At 52.5% G+C, this 20,123-nt stretch overlaps 3 protein-coding genes across 6 annotated transcripts; 2 read left to right on the top strand and 1 right to left on the bottom strand.

Annotated features, from left to right (window-relative positions):
* The first annotated feature begins 333 nt into the window (after positions 1-333).
* On the top strand, positions 334-9,185 carry arfgap3 (ADP-ribosylation factor GTPase activating protein 3). 2 transcript variants are annotated; one of them, XM_060038762.1, is made up of 16 exons: positions 334-494; positions 1,114-1,232; positions 1,507-1,579; positions 2,076-2,207; positions 2,361-2,441; positions 2,624-2,717; positions 2,931-2,990; positions 3,080-3,129; positions 3,436-3,596; positions 3,881-4,012; positions 4,428-4,553; positions 4,683-4,823; positions 5,043-5,166; positions 5,936-6,023; positions 6,157-6,284; positions 6,774-9,185. In XM_060038762.1, the coding sequence occupies exons 1-16, from the start codon at positions 426-428 to the stop codon at positions 6,789-6,791; spliced, it is 1,596 nt and encodes a 531-aa protein (XP_059894745.1). In that variant the 5' UTR covers positions 334-425; the 3' UTR covers positions 6,792-9,185. The 2 variants fall into 2 exon arrangements, with proteins under 2 accessions (XP_059894745.1, XP_059894744.1); XM_060038761.1 differs by having other exon boundaries at positions 4,671-4,823.
* Positions 9,186-9,304: 119 nt separating this feature from the next.
* On the top strand, positions 9,305-14,623 carry ikbip (IKBKB interacting protein). 3 transcript variants are annotated; one of them, XM_060038777.1, is made up of 4 exons: positions 9,305-9,846; positions 9,943-10,060; positions 12,568-12,774; positions 13,259-14,623. In XM_060038777.1, the coding sequence occupies exons 1-4, from the start codon at positions 9,515-9,517 to the stop codon at positions 13,904-13,906; spliced, it is 1,305 nt and encodes a 434-aa protein (XP_059894760.1). In that variant the 5' UTR covers positions 9,305-9,514; the 3' UTR covers positions 13,907-14,623. The 3 variants fall into 3 exon arrangements, with proteins under 3 accessions (XP_059894760.1, XP_059894761.1, XP_059894759.1); XM_060038778.1 differs by lacking the exons at positions 12,568-12,774; positions 13,259-14,623 and adding an exon at positions 10,602-12,161 and having other exon boundaries at positions 9,305-9,437; positions 9,605-9,846; XM_060038776.1 differs by lacking the exons at positions 12,568-12,774; positions 13,259-14,623 and adding an exon at positions 10,602-12,161.
* A 2,106-nt stretch (positions 14,624-16,729) lies between these two features.
* ckap4 (cytoskeleton associated protein 4) lies at positions 16,730-19,536 on the bottom strand. The gene is made up of 2 exons (XM_060038771.1): positions 18,825-19,536; positions 16,730-18,316 (listed from the first exon to the last, which is right to left on the bottom strand). The coding sequence occupies exons 1-2, from the start codon at positions 19,194-19,196 to the stop codon at positions 17,132-17,134; spliced, it is 1,557 nt and encodes a 518-aa protein (XP_059894754.1). The 5' UTR covers positions 19,197-19,536; the 3' UTR covers positions 16,730-17,131.
* Between the last annotated feature and the right edge of the window lie 587 nt (positions 19,537-20,123).

Here is a 20,123-nt window from a genome sequence, read left to right as displayed (position 1 = left end):
CGGGGGGCAAAACATTTGGTTAATCATTATTATTTTTTAATTTAATTGATGCATACGTCATATAATAGTCTAAAGCAAATGGAAAAGTCGAAGAAGCATAATATATCACCCCTTTAATTGACAGCCGACGGCTCAGTTTCACGTGCGGATGCTGCTGCTCCACGTTCAGGCGATATCCTCGTCCAGGTGTTGAACTCCATTACCCAGGTTCCTTAGTTAGAACAACAAGACCAGCTGTTTCGGTCGACCAATGAGAGGGTAGTATTCTGCCCGGCTGACCAATGAGAGGGCAGTATTCTGCCCGGCTGACCAATGAGCGGGCAACATTCAGTTTCCGTGCTGACGTGCGGCTCCTAGCTGATTTAGCAGCTTCCGGTAAACAGGTCTACCGTTCGGGAGAAGAACCAGAGAAGGTCCACAGAAACATGTCTGAACCCAGCAAGCAGGACATCGCCGCGGTTTTCAAGCGGCTCCGCTCGGTGCCCACCAACAAGGTGAGCGGGTTAAATGTTATCTCCGAGGTGGGGTTAGATCAAGGTCTAGATGATCCTCTACGAGGAAGTCAGAGCGAACCTTCCGAACATCTGACACGTCGCACTTTGAGAGCCGAGGACCAAATAACACCAAGACCCTCTCAGGAACCGGGAGTTAGGGTTCAAATGTGTGGTCTGGTTCAAAAAAAGCATACCGACCTGACTGAAGGACTCAATGTAAAGATATAGAAGATATATATATCTACCATATGTTGTGAAGAAGAGACTCTGGTAATATTATGTTTTCCCGATTTAGGAATACAATTTCGGACTGATTCATGATAATATCATATAATATATTAATCGATTATCTTAAATACGGTGATGGTGTTAGAATAAGTTGAACCTTTAAAACGCCTTACATCGGGTTCCAGAGACCAGCTGTTAGAACCTCGTTCTCCTATCAGTGGATCACCTTTAGACCGCCACGTTAGGTCCTTAGGACTGGAGGACCAACTATTGATCTTCTGTCTGTTCTTATCTCATCACTCCCTGGTGGGTTCAGATTGATCTTCCAGAAACGGCTCCTGGATCATGTTTCATGTGTCTAATAAAGTCTAATAACCTCGACTTCTGTCAGGCGTGCTTCGACTGCTCCTCTAAGAACCCCAGCTGGGCGAGCATCACCTACGGGGTGTTCCTCTGCATCGACTGCTCCGGGACGCACCGCTCCCTCGGGGTGCACCTGTCCTTCATCAGGTAGGCCTCCTGGGAGACTTGAGTTTATAAACTGGAACTTTCCGGTATTCCTGTGACTATTCTTATCCTAGACATCTTTGTTGTATACGGGGAATGGGTTAACCTGGCGATTGTTGGTGCCCTGCTGGTTCTATGAGCATCCTTACTCTACCGACGGCGATATATTGTTGTTTCTCTTTCTGCTGACAAACGTTTTGGATATAAGCGTCTACTATATGCCCTGAATGTAAGTGTTCAGAATGGTCTCTGTTCAAACTGAGGGTTTGGTCCACAGGTCCACGGAGCTTGACTTCAACTGGTCCTGGTACCAGCTGAGGTGCATGCAAGTGGGAGGAAACAGCAATGCGGTGAGTCTTTATTATGGGGCCAAGCCCGAAGGGTTGGAACCCTATTGTTTTTGTAGTGTTTATTATAACTGAAAATCCATTTTTATAATCCATTATTATAAAGATTCATATTTATAGTGATATCATATGCCGTTATAGTATTGAGAAGTGTAGTAGTGTAGGCCTATATCTTATATTTACATTCAATTATACTTCAAAACGTTGTTAATTGTGGTGTTTTTCCTATTTAAAGTGATAAAATGACAATACTAGCATTGAATAGTGTATATATTATATTTACATCGATTCTATTTACTTTTCTTTAATTGTGATATTATTTTGAACAATACTAGTATTCAACAGTGATTATGTTGACATTAGATTCTAATTAAAATACGTTGTTGAATTGTGATATTATTAAGTACAATACTAGTTTTGAGTTGTGTGTGTAATATATTAGATTTACATTTGATATCATTCATTTTATTTATTTTTATTTTGATATTATCGTGTTCAGTTCAGCTTCTTCAGCCAGTATGGCTGCACCACCAGCGCCGCCAACGCCAAGTACAACAGCCGGGCTGCGACGCAGTACCGCGACCGGGTCAAGACCCTGGCTACCCAGGCCACCCGCACACACGGGACAGAGGTATACACAGTCGCACACCTTACACACACACCTAAACACACCAAGGGACAGAGGTACACACACACACACACACCCACACACACACACAAGAGGTACACGCATACATCTCTGACTGTATCTCTGGCTGTATCTCGGACTGTGTCTCCTGTGCAGCTATGGTTGGAGAGCCAGGCACCGATCTCCCCGACGGTTCCGGACAACAAGCCTGATGACTTCTTCAGCCTCCACACCCTGGTGCGTATCAGTGGGGTAACGTCTGGGACCAGCAGGGGGTATTTCCTGTTATTTGCGGTCGAGGATTCTGATTGGTTGGGGTGTATTTCCTGTCATTTGCGGTCGAAGATTGTGATTGGTCGGGGTGTAATTCCTGTTATGTGGTCGTGGATTGTGATTGGTTGTATTTCTGTGCCCTCCAGGATGTGACTGAGAACAAAAACATGCCCCTGATGAACCTCAGCAGCCCTCCCATTGAGAAGGCTTCTCTCCAGCCGTCACAGGAGGACAGCAACGGTGTGTACGAGTTCTGACGCCTGGTGGGGATGTCCTGATGGACATCTCACCCTGAGCTCGGAGTCTGTTGGAGGTTTTTCTGATGCGTCATGCCCTGTTGTACATCTCACCATTCAGTACCAGTTGTATTAGCAGTGTTTTAATTGTCTTTGTTTCACGGGCTGTGAAACGTTTTGGGGCTCTCGATGAACTTAATGGGGTTCATGTCCTCAGGAAACTCGGAGGAGGGTCCCAGCGTGGACATGCTCGGGGTCTCCCCTAAAGCCCATCCAGGTGAGGCTCACCTGCTGCTCTGCCAAATCCACCCGTTTGATTTGTTAACCCTTAGAGTTCTTAACCTGTGCCCCCCCCTCCCTCCGCAGAGCCCACCTCCTCCATGTTCAAGAAGAAACCGACCGGGGCCAAGAAGACGGTACGTTACCATGGTTACCTGAGATGATCCTGACCCAGAGTCTCCTGGTGGCCCATGATTATCATGGACCTCATCCACTGTTTCTTCCTCTGACCTCCATGGGACTGGTTCTCTGGGGCAGTGGGTACCGGGGTCCCCGGGAACCGGTGGTCCTGATCCAAAGTCCCCTCCTCAGCCTCGTCAGTGTAGCCTCACTGACCCGACCGCCGCGGCTCTGTACAGCCTCACCCGCAGATCGGTTGGCCCGTTTTATCGGCCGATATCGGCCTGGCGTGGCTTCACCCTAACCCTGTGTTCTCCCTCCAGCTGGGCACCAAGAAGGGGGGCCTGGGGGCTCAGAAGGTGAGCAGCCAGAGCTTCTCCGAGCTGGAGAAGAGAGCGCAGGCCGTGGACAAGCTGAGGGAGAAGGACGTCACAGCCGGCCCCCCCGGCCCCGCCAAGAAGACCGGCCGCGAAGACGCCGCCCTGTGAGTCCTACCATCCAGCTGACCTGCGCCTTAACGACCTTTAACTGACCTCTGACCTGCTCCTCAATGACCTGTACTGACCTCTGACCTGCTCCTTAACGACCTGCTCCTTAACGTCCTACTCCTTAACGATCTGCAACGACGTCTGACCTGCTCGTTGATGACCTGCTCCTTAATGACCTGTACTGACCTCTGACCTGCCCCTTAATGACCTTTACTGACCTGCTCCTCTATGACCTGCCCCTTAATGACCTCTGCTGACTCTAACCCTCTCGCTCTCCCAGGGCTCCGTCTCTGCGCCTGGCCTACAAGGACCTGGAGGCCCAGAGGAAGCTGGAGGACCAGAAGTTGATGGGGCTGCAGGGCAACCGCAAGGAGCAGGCGGAGAGGCTGGGCATGGGCATGGGCATGAGGAGGTACGTGACCCCCGTTAGAGGCACCGTGGGGGGAATGAGGAGGTACGTGACCCCCGTTAGAGTCACCATGAGGGGCATGAGGAGGTTCGTGACCCCAGTAAGAGTCACCATGGTGCTCGGAGGGGAATGAGAAGGTACGCTGACCGTCACCCCTCTAAGCGTGGCGCCCCCCCTCTGAGCATGGTGCTCAGAGGGGGGCTGGGACAGGGGAGTGTTTTTGCTGTGATGTTGAACTCCCAGCTAAAATGTACTCGGTTCCATCCCCAATGTCCCCATCCCGCCTGTGGACCCGACCTTCCTCAGCATGTCTCTGAACTAACTCAGATTCTAGACGCTAGGTGCCGTCCTTTCAGCCTGCCTGTAGTGTTGTTGTACCGTCGGCCCCCTGGTCTGAAACGTGTCCTCTGGTCCTCAGTGGCGTGTCCCACTCGGTGATGTCCGACATGCACATGATCCAGCAGGAGGCCCCCGGGGGGGTGAAGGCCCCCAAGCCCCGGAGATACATCGAGGAGGACGATGACGAGGGCAGCTTCAGCCCCAGGTGAGACCCCCATCCCTCGGGCGGCCCGGTGGGGTTCCTCCGGTGCAAGGACTGGCCCTTGTGTTCTGGAGGCGGGGGCGTATTAAGAACCTGCCCTATCTGCCCCTGTGCCTGCAGGGCGACCCCGAGGGCTGACGAGCCAGGGGAGCCGGGGGGGGAGTACTCCTCCTCGTCCCGCTGGGGGGAGCGGGCGGACGGGGGCTGGAGCAAGGAGAGGAAACCGGAGCCCGACTTCTTCCTGACCGCAGGCATCACGTCTCTGGATGACCGGTGAGACCCTAGACCTGCAACCCCGACCGGGTACACGACCCCCAGACCCAGACCCCCACTGACCCAGACCGGGACCAGGGCCAAGACCCCTGAAGGCCCTGACCCACACAGACCGGGACTGGGAACTAGTCTTCTCCAAGGTATGAAAAGGTGAACTCTGTAGGGGTCCATAGACCAGAAGGTCTAACGTGTGGTGTCTCTCTCCCCCCCCCCCCCCAGACCCGCGTCCCGGAGGAAACCAGACCCTGCCCCGGTCTCGGACACCGGAGAGGCCCAGAAGAAGTTCGGAGACTCCAAGTCCATCTCCTCCGATATGTTCTTTGGGAAACAGGACAACTCTGAGGTGGGCGGAGCTCCTCACACACACCGTAGGGGGTCCCCTAAAGAGAGGGGGGACATGGGGCGCGTCAGGGGTCCCCTCGGCAGTACGGGTGGGACCCGGGTTTGGTTCCCCCCTGCGGTGTTAGCCCCGCTTCCCACTCCGATCCTCCTTCCTATCTCTCTCGTCCCGTTCCTGTCTTACGTCCCCTTCCTCTCTCACATCCCTTTATTGTCTCTCTCACATCCCCTTATTGTCTCTCTCACATCCCCTTATTGTCTCTCTCACATCCCATTATTGTCTCTCTCACATCCCCTTCTTGTCTCTCACATCCCCTTCTTGTCTCTCTCACATCCCCTTCTTGTCTCTCACATCCCCTTCCTGTCTCTCTCGCGTCCCCCTCCTGTCTCTCTCGTGTCCCCCTCCTGTCTCTCTCGTGTCCCCCTCCTGTCTCTCTCGCGTCCCCTTCCTGTCTCTCTCGCGTCCCCTTCCTGTCTCTCTCGCGTCCCCTTCCTGTCTCTCTCCCGTCCCCTTCCTGTCTCTCTCACTTTCCCTTGCCGTCTCTCTCCCGTCCCCTTCCTGTCTCTCTCACGTCCCCTTCCTGTCTTTCACATCCCCTTCCTGTCTCTTTCACATTCCCTTCCTGTCTCTCTCATGTCCCCTTCCTGTCTCTCTCACTTTCCCTTCCTGTCTCTCTCCCGTCCCCTTCCTGTCTCTCTCCCCTCCCTGACACTCAGATGAAGAGGTAAATCTGTGAGTCTAACTGAAGGTGTTTCTGTCGTTTCTCCGTCAGTACGAGAGCCGCTCTCGACTGGAGCGTTTCTCCGGGAGTTCCTCCATCAGCTCAGCCGACCTGTTCGACGACCCCAAGAAGCAAGCAGGTGAGGAGGATAGATACAGGAGAAGGTTTACGGACGTTACAGATGCAGGATGAGATTTATAGACGTTATAGATGCAGGATTATATAATGAATATAAAATCGATGTGGTGTTAAAGGGGTCCTTGTTTCCGTAGCGGCGGGTTCGTACCGGTTCACCAATGCGTTGCCTAGCGCCCCGGACATGTCCCAGCTCCGGCTCGGCGTGCGCTCGGTTGCCGGGAGGCTGTCGGGCATGGCGAGCGGAGTGGTCACCTCCATCCAGGTAGGCTCCGCCCCTCTGTATACCCTTCCTCATGGTTGGCCCCGCCCCCCGTAGCCCCTCCCTTCAGGTAGGCCCCGTCCCCCATTTCCCCTCCCTCCAGGTAGGCCCTGCCCCTCTTTAGCTCCTCCCTCAAGGTAGGTCCCACCCCTCCGTAGTCCCTCCCTCCACGTAGGCCCCACCCCTCCTCGGCTCCTCCCTCCAGGTACGCCCCACCTGCTCCTTGGCCCCTGCCTCCCTCCAGGCTTGCCCTGCCCCTCGTGACTTGTCCAGCCCCTCCTTAGCCCCTCCCACCAGGTTGGCCCCGCCCCTCTTTAGACCTTACTTCCAGTCTGGCCCAAACCCACCCCACCTACTAATTAGAGTTGCGTACGCCTTGACCCCAGCTGAGCTATGGAGGGGTTCTGTTCTTAATCAGCCCCTCTTAATTCCGACTCTGGTCAGGTCGGCCGGTGACCCTGCGTCTCTAACAGACTTTCTCTTGTTTTTCAGGATCACTACGGCTCCTGAGTGGGTGTCTGTGTTTGTGTTTGTCTGTCTGTGTGTGTGTATGTGTGTGTGTGTGTGTGTGTGTTTTGAGTCCATCGCGAGCTCTGCTCTGCCCGCACCCCAGGAACCCTTCTGTTAGGCGAAGGTCAGACCCCCCCCCCCCCCCCCCTCCCCGGACCGTAGAGAGAGAGAGGGATCAGAGGGAGAGAGAGAAAGGATGAGGGACAACGGGACGATCCACCGGGACACCAAACGCAGCGTTTTCCTCCCAAAAGGAAAAACGAAAAAACTGAAATATATTTATAGTATGCATTGCATTCCCAGTATATTGGAGATTTGGATTTACGGCAGTGTGTGTATATTTACACAGTAGCTCCACTACCGACCATGAAACTAGGTAGGCTGTTTCTGTTGGCCTGTAAGCATCTGAATAAAGGTTTATCGTAAGGTTGAGTGATGCGTGGCTGTGAAGAACATGAGGGCTGGTGTGACCTCTGAAGGCTAGCTGACCTCTGAAGGCTAGCTGACCTCTGAAGGCTAGCTGCTATCTCCAAATCTCTGGTCTGTTGTCATGAAGGAATGTGTGGGATTGGCTCGTTTCCAGTTTAAAGGGTCACTATTTGACCACCATGTTGATTAGCCTTTACAAGCCATTTCAAAACCTCCCCTTTAGTGACATCACAAGTGGTTGTGTCCACAGCCTACTAAGTGAACTCTAGCTGCCCATCATGTATCTGTTTGGACACGCCCATGTGTGATGTCCCTAACGGGTCGATTTATGAATGGATTGTAAAGGCTAATCGACATCGAAACAGGTAAAATAGGGCCCCTTTAATGTTTGAGGATAAAGTTTCCACTATTGGAGGGCATTGATTGGTTGGACAGTAGCTCTGGTCCGCAGTGCCACGTGCACTTTGATGTACCACGTGCACTTTTCTGTGCACGTGTTTGCTTTGTATTTAGTCTTTCTGTGCACATTCCCCATGCGTGTTTTCAAGTGTCCTTTCTGTCCCCAAAGTGCACTTACATTTCCCACCTCATGCGCTGGACCACAACTTAAACCCCAAAGGAGAAGAGGGCTTGAACTAGTTGGGAGGGTCTTCTCTGCAGTGTGCTGATGGTCGGTGTGGTGGAGGTGTCTCTGCATTGTCTGGACTTTAAAGTTGAACCTGTTTCTTTTTCAGAGGCTCTAAGGGACGAGACAGAGGAGGACAGTCTCAGTAATTGATTAAAAAGGGTAAATGTAGGTCAGTTGCACTTTTTAAACATGCTTTTATGTGCTCTTTGCATGGCATCAGAAGTGTTAAGATGCCACTTCAGTTTGGGTTACATGTTGTTTGTAAATGGGGATATGTTTGATTTTTTTTTTTTTTGTAATTGTATTATTGAGTTGTGGGACTTTATAGTGTGAAAATCATAAACCAAATTCACTCGTTCATATAATTTCAAGGCATGTTTTGTGTATATACTGCGGAGTCATAGCAGCTTCTAGACAGGAGTGTTGGGAGAAACCGTTTCAAATCATGCAGACTTATAGGAAAGCTATTATTTCTACTTTCACCTAATTCGTAGCATTGGCACAATGTAACCAGGCAATGTCCTCCATCCAGACATGAGTGTTTTTTTAAAGGGTTCTGTTGTGGGGTTGAGGGGTTGATGTCAACAAGATAGATTACAATTTTCTGTGGCTTTTCGATCAAGTCACAATTTACAAGTGTTGCTATAGAGAGCAGACATGCATATATCTCCTTTTAGATTTGCAACAGTATAACGTGAAAAGCAGAAGTTTATATAAACGATGTTCAACAGCATGTTGTGATTACAGATAAAACTCTGCAACATTATGATGCAGTCAATCACACAAGGGTGTCTTCTAGAATTCTCCTTTTAGAAGCTCTGAATCCCCGGACCAAATATGTCGTGATAAGTCAGATATCACGATAAGCCTTAATCCATACGCTGTGGCAGAAGGTGGCAATAATGTTGTAGCTTTGTATCATTTGTAAGAATTTGCACGTGGCAGCTTTTGGCTTGAATGTCTGTAGCCTACATCTTTACAATCTAGATTCATTGTTTATTCAAAGTTTTCCTGAGCTCCTAAGTAGAATATAATTATTCAGTTTACCCAGTTTATATCATTTGCTGCTTTATTTTGCATTACATATTGCAAATGTGTGACATATTGTGACGTTCTTCCGTCAAGCTGATGGGCGGGGACGCGCCGTCCGGATAAGAACTCTGATTGGCTGAATATTTGCATAGCTGAATAAATGGTAGCGTAATTGATTTCGGAAGCAATTACTTGATAACCGTTTTTGGACATTTTTTTGGAAACTTCAAATGTATTCATCTTTTGAGAAGACAAAGCTGTATTGTTAAAAAGGAAAAATAAATGGTTTGTGCCAGAGCAAAAAAAAAAGATATTTTGGTATTTGTTTTTATTCAATCATTCGTCTATAAACGCTGGTCCGCCTGAAACATAATATCAGCGCAGTTCCCAACACAAGTCGAGGATTGGAAAGAGGAGGAAGACGCAGAGCGACGCAGAGCAGCGGGTTCCTCTGCGGCCAGTAGCGTCTACGTGGCTTTACGCGTCTACGTGGCTTTACGCGTCGACTCCACATTCCTCCAGGCGCAGCAACAACAGGGACACGGATCCTAACCGATGTCTTCTTGTCTTCTTCGTTCTACCATGATATTAACTTGGACTGCACAATGTAACGGTATCGACAGGTCTATTATGCATGTTTAAATTTAGTCTGAACTTTTACGGCGTCTATCGATTGTTTCGTCTGAAGTATCTGAAGAAGCAGCGAGTCCGTTTCTGCCCTAAGATGTCGAATGAAGTGAAGCTACGGAAGAAAAGCCACTCAGCAAAGAGCAGCAATTTGTCGGAGTCACCGAAAGCGAATGGTGAAGAGAAGGAGAGAAGGTCTGGAGGCCGGCTGGAGGCAGAGGAGGTAGGGAAGGAGAGAAGTTCTGGAGTCCGGCTGGCGGAACCTTCTGGCTCCTCGCTGCTCGACCTTAGAACGTGTCTGTGTGTCCTGACGCTGGCAGTGTGCGGAGCTCTGGCATGGTAAGACATTTGAACATTTAAATTCCAATCCATGTTTTAGGTTGAGATGCAAACTCAAATGTTGATGTCTGATGATGATCCTCTCCTGGATTCCAGGGTTGTACTGCAACAGAACGAACGGTTCTCTGACCTGGAGAATAAATACACACTTCTGCACCAGAGGACAACGGGGCTGCTGACTTTGGAAGAGGAGGTCCTCAGAGTGTCTGAGAAGGTTGGTATTGTTTCATATCTACCACCAGGAACACGCATTTCCTCTCCATATATGGGCGGTCCTTGTTTTAGGACGTTCCCTACGTTTAGGGAAGGAAGGTTTCCTTAAGTATGGAAGTATTTTTTAGGACCATAATCAAATGAAAATTGTGTAAAAAAAAAATCCTCTATTTATGAAGTCAAGTTGCAATCAGGATGTTTCTACCACGACCGTGGAAACGTCATGGAAAGATCGAGCGCAATCAAGTTTACATTTTAGGAAACGCCTTTCGGCCGTGAATTCAGCTGCATGTCGTTAAGGAGCAGGAAGGGGTCAGATCATCTTCAGAGAGGACCCCTATAGGTAGAGTGTGGACCCCTTGCTGGGGGTCCGCCCCCCCCCGTCACATCAGAGGATCCGACCCCCTCCCACCAGACGGTTCCTGGTTGGAGTCCGTTCCTCCTCCTAGCGGTCCAGACTCTCTGAGCCCCTGGTCCATCGTGTTACTGAGTGAAGCCTCGCCGCCGGACCAACCGCCCGCTGTCTTGTGTTGTGGCCGCAGCTCTCCTCGTCCCAAGAGGACCTCCGGGGGGCGCTCGCCTCCGCCGCCACGGCGACCCGCCTCCAGACGGACCTGGCCGCCCTCCGCTCCGTCGTCACGGCGATCCAGGCGGACGAGGACGCCGCCTCGCTCGCCCTCCAGGCGGTCAACGCCCACTTCCTGAACGTGACGGAGCTGTGGGCGGGGCGCATGGCGTCCGCGACCTCCGACCTGGCCGGCCTGAAGGCGGAGGCGCGGGCCGCCCACGCCGGCGCCACGGAGAGCGTCAACGAGGCGGAGCGCCGGGGGCGGGCCCTGGCCGAGCGGCTGGACGAACTGGCGGACAGCTCCGCCCGCAACGTGCGCGCGATGGAGCGGGCGGAGGAGGCGGACGTGGTGCGGGCCCGCGGCCAGCTGGACTGGAACACGGCCCAGCTGCTGGGGCTGGGGGGCCGCGTGGGGGACCTGGCCCGCCGCGGGGAGGAGCTGGCCGCCGCGCTGCGGGAGCACGTCCCGCGGGCCCGCGCCTGCGAGGAGCAGCTGCCCGCCGTGGAGGAGGCGGTGCGCTCCATCCTGCGGCTGGGGGCCGCGCTGAGCGGGGCGGAGGGCCGGCTGGAGGAGCTGACCCTGACGGTGCTGGGGACGGAGGACGGGCTGCTGCGGACCCTGGGGGACATGGTGGCGCTCCGGGGGGAGGTGGACGCGCTGCAGGCCCGCGGCAGCGTCCGGAGGATGAAGGAGGAGCTGGAGGTGGTGAAGGAGGCGGTGCAGGAGCTCACTATGGTGCTGAGGGAGGGCCGGGGGGAGGCGGAGGGGGGAGGACTGTGGGGGGAGGAGGAGGAGGAGGAGGAGGAAGAGGAGGAGTGGATAGACTATGATGAGGAAGACCCACCTGACCTTGTGTTAGGAGGAGACCTCAGCGACTGACCTGGTTGGCTTCAGCCGCCCGGTTTGAAGGTCTCTGGTCTCATCATCATTTTAGTTCTTTTTTTTTAATAATTGTTTGTGTAAGTTAAGTACTGAGCTTTTATGTTCTGAATTCATTGCTGTTCTGTTGACAGCTACTGCGAGGAAAATATTTCAATGACATTATTAATGTGATTGTAATGTCACTTCAATGACATTCTGCCATTGAATGACAACATTAATGTTATTGTAATGACAGTTGGTAAGTGGTCATTGACTCTCGTTCATTGTACTCGAGGTATAATGACGTGCAACACTTTTGATTCATGGCCTTTATTAGACTCAAAGAGCATTAAAGAATAAACCAATCACACATTTGTTCTATATTATATTCAGTCCAAATGTTGTGAAGAAGTTTGTTGGTCTCTGGGGGGTCTGTTGTAGTTGGTCTGTGACACGAGGGAAGGAACATCTGATGCTGATACCAGCCAATCAGCTGCTTTATTGATCGAGAGAGACGGTTAGAGACGGACGGCAGAGAGGAGGAGGACGGAGGAGGAAGGTGAAACGTGTTGATCTTCTAACATGGGGGGTCAGGGACAGGGAGGGGGAAACAGCAGGAGGGGGAACCACGTCTATCTTTCAATAAATGCAATAAATGAATACAATCCTCAACACTGGCTTCCTTGTGTATTTTTATTTCCTTGTCTTGATCTTTTGTTGTCGTGCAAAACAATATCTCTGAACTAACCTGTTCAGTGACCTTTCTGCTCATCAAGTCGTGTCCTTTGTAATCTAAATCTCACTTTCATGTCGCTCAGCGCTCAGATGTTTTGTGTTGTTTTGAGTTCATTGTGGTTCTCTCGCTGGTTTACTGTTCCCCTTGTGAGGCACTTTGTGTTGTTCTGCTCAAAAATCACGACATGGATTCAGGTCGATTTTAAACTAGTTGCTAGTTAAACTGCTAGGTGACACTGTGTTGGTGACTAGTTAATCTGTTAGCTAATCCACAAGCTAATAGTGAACCCCCCCATTTGTGTGTGTGTGTGTGTGTGTGTGTGTGTGTGTGTGTTTGTTCCAGTGCCAGGGGGTCCAGGAGGCGTTGGCGGGTCCGGGGTCCGGCTCCCTGGGGCCCCAGCTGGAGGCCCTGCAGCGGGAGGCGGGACAGCTGGGCTCCTGGGCGGGGGGGCGGAGCCAGCAGCTCCAGAGCAGCGTGGCGGCGGTGACGGGGGCGGTGGAGCGCATCGAGGAGCGCACCGGCGCCGTCACCACCGAGGTCAACAACAAGGTGTGGTTCACCGTCACGGCCCCCCGCTCACGTAGAGGGTCTCCACATCGAGAGGGTCTCCACATCGAGAGGGTCTCCACATCGAGAGGGTCTCCACATCTAGGGATGCCCACATCTAGGGGGTCTCCTCAGAGGACCATCTAGAGGGTCTCCACATCTAGGGGTCCCCACATCTAGGGGGTCACCACATCTAGGGGGTCACCACATCTAGAGGGCCTCCTCAGGGGACCATCTAGACTCAGGGTCTCCACATCTAGAGGGTCTCCAAACATCTAGAGGGTCTCAGAGGACCATCTAGGGGTCTCCTCAGAGGACCATCTAGAGGGTCTCCACATCTAGAGGGTCTCCTCAGGACCATCTACACTGCCTCCCCACTTACAGGGTCTCATCAGGACCATCTAGAGGGTCTCCACATCTAGAGGTTTTCAGAGTCTTTCTCCTGATCTTCTGAGAGTTCCCTGCCTGACCCTCCCCCCACCACCAGGTGGCGTCGGTGAAGACGGACGTGCGGCGCATGGAGGGTCTGCGGTCGGAGCTGGAGGCCCTGCTGGCCCAGCTGGGGGCCCTGGAGGAGCAGGCCCTGCAGGCGGAGCGCACCATGGTCACGCGCATCGCCGACCTGCTGAGCGCCAGCATCGACCGCGTGTCCGCCCTGCGCGCCGTCGCCGAGGACAACGCCCGCGCCGTGGGCGAGCTGCAGCGCCGCCTCCCCGCCATCGCCGCCGCCGACGGGCGCACGGCGGAGCGGCTCCGGGAGCTGGAGGCCGGCCGGGCGCGCCTCGTCCGCACCGTCACCTTCGCCGGCGACCTCAAGCCCAAGGTGGCCGGCATCCAGCGGGACTTTGCCGCCTTCGAGCCCCGGCTGTCCGACCTCACACTGCGCATCGGACAGCTGGCCGAAGACCTGGCCAAGAGAGAGCGGGAGGTGGAGGAGCTCAGGGGGGCGCTGACCCCCCTGAGCCTCTGCCAGCAGGGGGAGGAGCTGGCCTCCCTGACCCCCGGCCAGCAGGGGGCGCTGGACTCAGAGGATGTCCCTGATGGTGAGGATATCGGCCTGCGTTTACAGGGTCTGTTGAACCACGCTCTGCTCCAGACCGAGCTGGGCGACCAGGGTGAACAGAGTGAACTGTGAGCAGAGTGAACCTCTTGGCTTTGTTCTTTAAGGTCTTGTTAGTTTTTGTTTTTTGATGAAGCCATGTATCGTGTTTTGAGATTGCGTCCATCACCAACTGAAAGTAAAATAATGTAATCATATAATGTAGACATTTGGAGAACTCTGCAGCGGGAACAAGAATGCTACATTCCTACAGTTTGCCACGAACTGGAAAACTACAGTTTTCCAGTTGGTGGTTTCTGGAGGATCTGAAATGGCTGCCGTTCTACCACCAGCTGTTTATTACCCATGAGACAGAGTCTACCCTTGAGTGACACCCAGACCGGAGCACCCCCCCCAGACGCAAGGGGTGCTGGTGCTGAGGGGGGGGGGGGGGGGGGGGGGGATGTGTCTGGACACCCCCAACTTGGGAGGTCACTGAATGGGCGATTCTGAAACTGATGGTAATGGCTTATCTACTGCTCCCCAGTGGTGGAGAAGAAGACCTTGATTTGTGTATCAAACTCTGAACGTGTTGAGGGGTGGGAAGATGTCTTGTGAGTGACTGAGGGCCTGATGTTCCGTCCCTCACTATACACCCCCAAGACCACAGCTCATACTTCATCATGAACTGCCTGCTGAACACCTGAAGTTTCAATACCAGCGATGACCAACAGTTCTGTAATGTCTCTTCATCTGTCAATCAATGTACTTTTTTATATTAAGGATTAAATTATTCTGAAAGGGGTGATATCATGATTTTTCAAGTTTCCCTTATCTTAAGACTGTTATATGATGTATGTATACAGGTTTTACGTCTACTAAGCTAGGCAAATCTAACTCAAAGCCAGGGGAGTATTCGCTTCCGACGAGAATGCCCCTCAATAAGTGTGTGAAATAGCTTGTTTGCGCACAAACTTTACTTCCATAACAGTGTGACGTCAGACTGTGTAGTGGGCAGTGCAGAAGTCCCGCCTCACAGCTACCCGCAATGTTTTCTTCTCAGCTTCTCAACATCTCGGGGTGTGAATTTGCCAACACACCCGCAAACATGCAGACCAATCACGGCAGACTGGGCTATTCGGGAGGTATGTGTTCATTTCTTGATCCATCACCCTAGTACCTTAACCCTAGTACCCTCAGCCTTGTACCCTAACCCTGATAGCCTAACCCAGTGGTATTCACTATTTTTTTCAGGAGAGCCGCACTGACAGGACAAAGTCAACAGGAGAGCCATTTTTACCGCAAAGTATCAAAACCTATCAATCCAGTCCTACATAAGTTTGCCTGCTTATTAATGTGTCATCCCTGAAGCAGTGTTTCCCACAGAATGTTTTGAAACTGTGGAGGGAACCCAGTCCTTAGGGGGGTCCGGGGGCATGCTCCCCCGGAAGAACATTCGGTACCTTTTAACCTAGAATGCATCAATCTGGTGCACTTTCAGAGGAAAATTAAGACTAGTGTGACTGTGCGCTATTTTCTGGAATAATGTGGAGACACTGGATCACATAACATGGAAGCCATTAAAAAATAAGTTATTACTTTTTATTAAAAAGATTTGTAAAAAATATCAATGAAAACGAGTGTGTTCATAGAATACCCCCCTTCAATAATTTTTTTTTTTTACCATTCAATGTAAAATGCATCAATCTGGTGCACTTTGAGAGGAAAATTAAGAGGCTAATTCAACGGTGTCCTATGTGAGCTGTTTAGTATTATTTTCTGGAATAATTCAGAGGCATTGTTTGTAAGAGAGCAGCCACATTCGTTTTTTTTAGGTTTTATGTTATATATCTTCTTCTATTGATTGTTTTTTTTAAATATCTGTATTCACTGCATGATCATATCACTGTATATTTTTACTGCCATGCGAGCCGCAAATATAGGTTTGGTGAGCCGTGCAATGAGTAGCGCTGCCCTAACCCTAGAACCCTAACTCTAGTTCCTTAACCCCTAGCACATTAACCCTAGTACCCTAACTCTAGTACCCTAACCATTGTCCCCGAACCCTATTACCCTAACCCTAGTACCCTAATCCTAGTACCCTCATCCTAGTACCCTAACCCTAGTACCCTAACCCTAGTACCCTAACCCTAGTACCCTAACCCTAACCCTAGAACCTTAACCCTAGTACCTTAACCCTAGTACCCTAACCCTAGTACCTTAACCCTAGTACCTTAACCCTAGTACCTTAACTCTAGTACCCTAACCCTAGTACCCTAACCCTAGTACCTTAACCCCAGTACCCTAACCCTGGTACCCTTACCCTAGTACCCTTACCCAAGTACCCTACTCACTGGGAGAAAAGAGTGCTTAAATAAACAGCGTTGACCCGTCCATAAAGGTCTCCACGATTCACCATTGCCCAGATTAGCTTGTGGAACATGTAACCCTGCATACCACAGATGATAGCTTGTGAAATGTCTAACACTGCATGCCAGATATACCACAGATGGTGGCTTGTGGAACATGCATCCCTGCATACAAGAGTATGTTGATGAGACTTGACCTACATTGCAGCGGATATGAGGTCCCATGTTGATCCAGATGGTGAATGGAAAATATGATCGATCCATTTATGCTGGGATCCTACTTTCACTTTCATGCCTGTATATATAGTACACATTGTATGTACAGTACATATAGTAAATTGTATGTGTAGTACATATAGTACATTGTATCTGTCCTTGGTTGACTGTAAACAGAGTAGTAATCAAGTGAATGTCAAGAGGCTGAGTGACGTCACACCACACTATGGCCTTCCTTTAAATTTGACACTAATAAATCCCTAAAGCTTCCACTCTACCCCTGAATCGATGACCTACCAAATGAAAAGGTTTGGAAGATTGAACATCCCGAGAATTTAGTGTAATTTTTATTTTTCGTTCAACAGAAAAAGCCAAACGCAGTTTGTAAACATTGTTCTAATGACCCAAAACAAGACGTATCAAATTAAATTTACTGGAAAGAAAACGGGATGTAAATAATAAAAGTGAATGTCCAAAAGAAACAAAACAGTAGAAAATACAGTGCAGTGAGAGTCCACTTCGGTGTAGAAAACAGCAGGTCCTGTTGGTCCTGCCCTCCGGTACAGTCCTGACGACAACGGGTGCTACCCCAGGACCCTGACCCCCCAGGACGCGGACCCCCCCAGGACAACTGGGGGGTCAGGGGATTCAGCACCTCATGTGCTTCATGTGCGGGAGAACCAGGAGGCTTTGACAATCAGCTCATCAGATTGATATTAAAGGCTTTATTAGTGTTCTACGGCTTCTTGGCTTTGATTTTCTTGGGGGACAAGGCGGCCAGGGTGGCGGTGGTCTTCTTCAGAGCATCCTGCAGGGTGGAGATGGCCTGTTCGTGCTGCTCCAGACGGGCAGCCTTCCCCTCGAGGGCCACCACCACGGCCCTCAGCTCCTCCAGACGTTGGGGGGTCTGGATGCTGTCTCTGGCGCTCTCCTCCAGTGTGGACAGCCTGCCGTCCAGCGCCTCCGTCAGGCCCCCCAGAGAGCCCCCTGTGGCCAGCCCCTGGGCGGCGCTGGACCGGGCCTCCTCCACGCCGGCCCTCAGCGCCTCCAGCTCCTCCGCCAGGCCGGCGCGGGCCTTCTCCGCCGCCTGGCCGTGGGCGGCCAGCGCGCTATCGTGGGAGTCGTGGCTGGCGAGCAGCGCCTCCACCCTGGAGGAGAGCTCGGCCACGGCCTGCGCCGCCTCCTCCGACGCCTTGGCCCGCGCCTCCAGGTCCACGGAGCGCTGCAGCGTCTGCTCCCGCGCCTCCTCCCGCAGGCGGCCCACCGCCTCCTGGGCGCGCCCCAGCCCGGCCTCCAGCTCCTCGGACCCGGCCCGCAGCTCCGTCACCCCGGCCTCCGCCGCCGTCACAATCCCCTTCAGGCTGCCCACGGTGTCCTGCACCAGCGCCCGCACCGCGTCCACTTCCTGCGCCAGCGACGCCACCTCCCCGTTGCGGGTCTGGAGCTCGGCGCTCACGCCGCCGATCTGCTCGGCCAGCGAGACGGCGCCGGCCTCAGAGGCCCGGCTCGCCGCCTCCAGCTCCTCCACCGCCCCCGCCACGACCGCCAGCTCCCCCCTCAGGACGGCCGGGGCCTCGGCCTCGCCCAGGCGGGCCTGGAGGCCGGCCAACTGCCCCCGCACCTCGCCCTGCGCGGCGGCCAGCTCGGCCACGCTGGAGGCCACGGATTGGCCGACCTCGGCCAGGCGCGTCTCCACGGTGCTCTCCAGGGAGGAGAAGTCCCTCTCGCGGGCCTCCTTCACCTGGCTGATGCCCGCCGACAGGTCCTGCAGGAGGTCGTTCTGCAGCCGCTGCAGCGCCTCCTCCAGCCGCTGCTTCTCCTCCTCGCCCTGCCGCAGCCGCCCCCCCGCCGCCCCCAGCTCGGAGCGCGTCACGGCCAGCGAGGCCTCCAACCCTTCCACCGCCCGCCTCACCGAATCCACCTGAAGCAGGAGGAACAGGGATGGTTACTGTGGGAACACGCAGGCTTCATGCACCTCAAACCCATCCCTGCCCTTTGGGGCAGGGATGGGTTTGAGGTGCATTTCAGTGCACTATTCAGCTCAGTTGCATGTTCCATTTTTTCCCCTTTGGCGTAAAAATGGGTCGATGACAAAGGAGGCATGTTGTAGCTCCTCTGTCCTACATGATTCACCTAAAAACTTAACTTCAGAGTTTCTTTAAAAACGCAACTTCAAAGAAACGGGACGATTAGCGATAAGGACTGTTAACCCAGCGCCTCAAGTGATGGATGATGTAATAAAACGTAGAGTCAGGGAGACCATCCTCAAAGCTTTATGAAGATATGTCGAGCCTGTTTATGTAAGGACACGGTGTTCGATGGCCTGTTACACTGTAGTTACATGGTGATCGATGGCCCCGCAGAAGCATGTTTTTACGCATATGAAATAATGGATGCAAGGATAAAATAACCAGTTGTGAATCCCCTACCTGTTCAAGAACGCTTTCCATCCTCCCGTGTAACTTTGCGTTCTCCAGCGCGGTTTCCTGATTCTTGGCACCGATCTGGTGAACTTCTTCTAGGGCCTGTTGGAGATAAAACGCCGCAAAACCTCCTCCAGCGACCAGAGCGACGGAAAACAATAAGAGAAGCACCTGGAAGCCTCCACCTCCATCGCTTCTGGGTCCAGACCCGGGACTCTTTGGGGTGGTCACGGCTCCTGAGACCTCATCGCTACTTTTCTGCACTTTTGTCGACGCGTCGACCTGGGCAGACGACGGAGGAGCAGCAGCAGCAGCAGCAGCAGCAGCAGCGGTGGTCTTTTCCCCGGAGCTCGCCTTGTTGCGGTTCTTCGCCGTCATCTCTGTTGTCGGAGGAGATGTCGTTCAGGAGTGGTGGAGATGTCTTCAGGAGGGGTGACGCGTCGCAGACTGGCGCTGGGTATAGAGGAGCGTCCTGGAGGCGTCCTGGATGCCTCCTATAGTCCCGAACCTTCAGCGTATCAGGGAGCGCGTCGTGGCCTTCCTGGGGCTGGTTTAGGGGCAGGGGGTTGTGTGTGTGTGTGTGTGTGTGTGTGTGTGTGTGTGTGTGTGTGTGTGTGTGTGTGTGTGTGTGTGTGTGTGTGTGTGTGTGTGTGTGTGTGTGTGTGTGTGTGTGTGTGTGTGTGTGTGTGTGTGTGTGTGTGTGTGTGTGTGTGTCAAATCCCCCTGGAATGGGGGCTTGGGTCTGTGTGTGCGTGAGTGTGTGTGCGTGTGTTAAAATAGGAAAGGGGTCTGCTTGACCCGGCCGGGTTTGTAACCTGAAGCCAGTGGTCCCGTTTTACTCCCCATCATGTTTGTCGCACTTGGAGAGGAAAGCGTTTAATGTTTAATTCTGGGCTGGATTGTGCATCATCCTAGACGCCTGTGGCGAAAGAATGTTCACACATGTTGTACATTCTGTACATGCATCTGATTAACTCTGGGTTAACATCAACCTGTGGAAGAGTGGGATGGAAATGAGCTGAGAGTTCATGTTACACCGCTGTCAGCTGCAGGGCGACCCCCTGGTGGCGCTTCAGTTTTTTTAATTTAGTTTTATAATCGTTCTCCATCCCATCCCCTCCTCAGAGAGATCTGAAGGCTCCTGAGCCAATAGAACCGGTTCCTCCGTCGCTCCTCCCTTCATACGTGGCATCAGTCAGCTGGAGCCCCTTGAGGCTCTGCCTCCACAGTGACTCCCGTTAAGATCTACCAAAACCCTTAGTTTATCCTTAAGTAACTCTTGACTCCAAAAAGTATCTCTTAACT

This window comes from Gadus macrocephalus, chromosome 19 (genome assembly GCF_031168955.1).
Source record: "Gadus macrocephalus chromosome 19, ASM3116895v1".
Lineage (NCBI taxonomy): Eukaryota > Metazoa > Chordata > Actinopteri > Gadiformes > Gadidae > Gadus > Gadus macrocephalus.
This window is presented reverse-complemented; position numbering and strand designations above follow the sequence as displayed.

What these genes read in the sequence shown, in the direction of transcription:
- arfgap3 (XM_060038761.1), top strand. Translation starts at nt 426, where the DNA reads ATGTCTGAACCCAGCAAGCAGGACATCGCCGCGGTTTTCAAGCGGCTC. An exon ending in TGGGAGGAAACAGCAATGCG is followed by an intron (nt 1,580 to 2,075) that starts GTGAGTCTTTAT and finishes TATCGTGTTCAG; the next exon opens with TTCAGCTTCTTCAGCCAGTA. An exon ending in ATGGGCATGGGCATGAGGAG is followed by an intron (nt 4,013 to 4,427) that starts GTACGTGACCCC and finishes TCTGGTCCTCAG; the next exon opens with TGGCGTGTCCCACTCGGTGA.
- ikbip (XM_060038776.1), top strand. Translation starts at nt 9,515, where the DNA reads ATGTTTAAATTTAGTCTGAACTTTTACGGCGTCTATCGATTGTTTCGT. An exon ending in GTGTGCGGAGCTCTGGCATG is followed by an intron (nt 9,847 to 9,942) that starts GTAAGACATTTG and finishes CCTGGATTCCAG; the next exon opens with GGTTGTACTGCAACAGAACG. An exon ending in TCCTCAGAGTGTCTGAGAAG is followed by an intron (nt 10,061 to 10,601) that starts GTTGGTATTGTT and finishes TTGTGGCCGCAG; the next exon opens with CTCTCCTCGTCCCAAGAGGA.
- ckap4 (XM_060038771.1), bottom strand. Translation starts at nt 19,196, where the DNA reads ATGACGGCGAAGAACCGCAACAAGGCGAGCTCCGGGGAAAAGACCACC. An exon ending in TGGAAAGCGTTCTTGAACAG is followed by an intron (nt 18,317 to 18,824) that starts GTAGGGGATTCA and finishes CTCCTGCTTCAG; the next exon opens with GTGGATTCGGTGAGGCGGGC.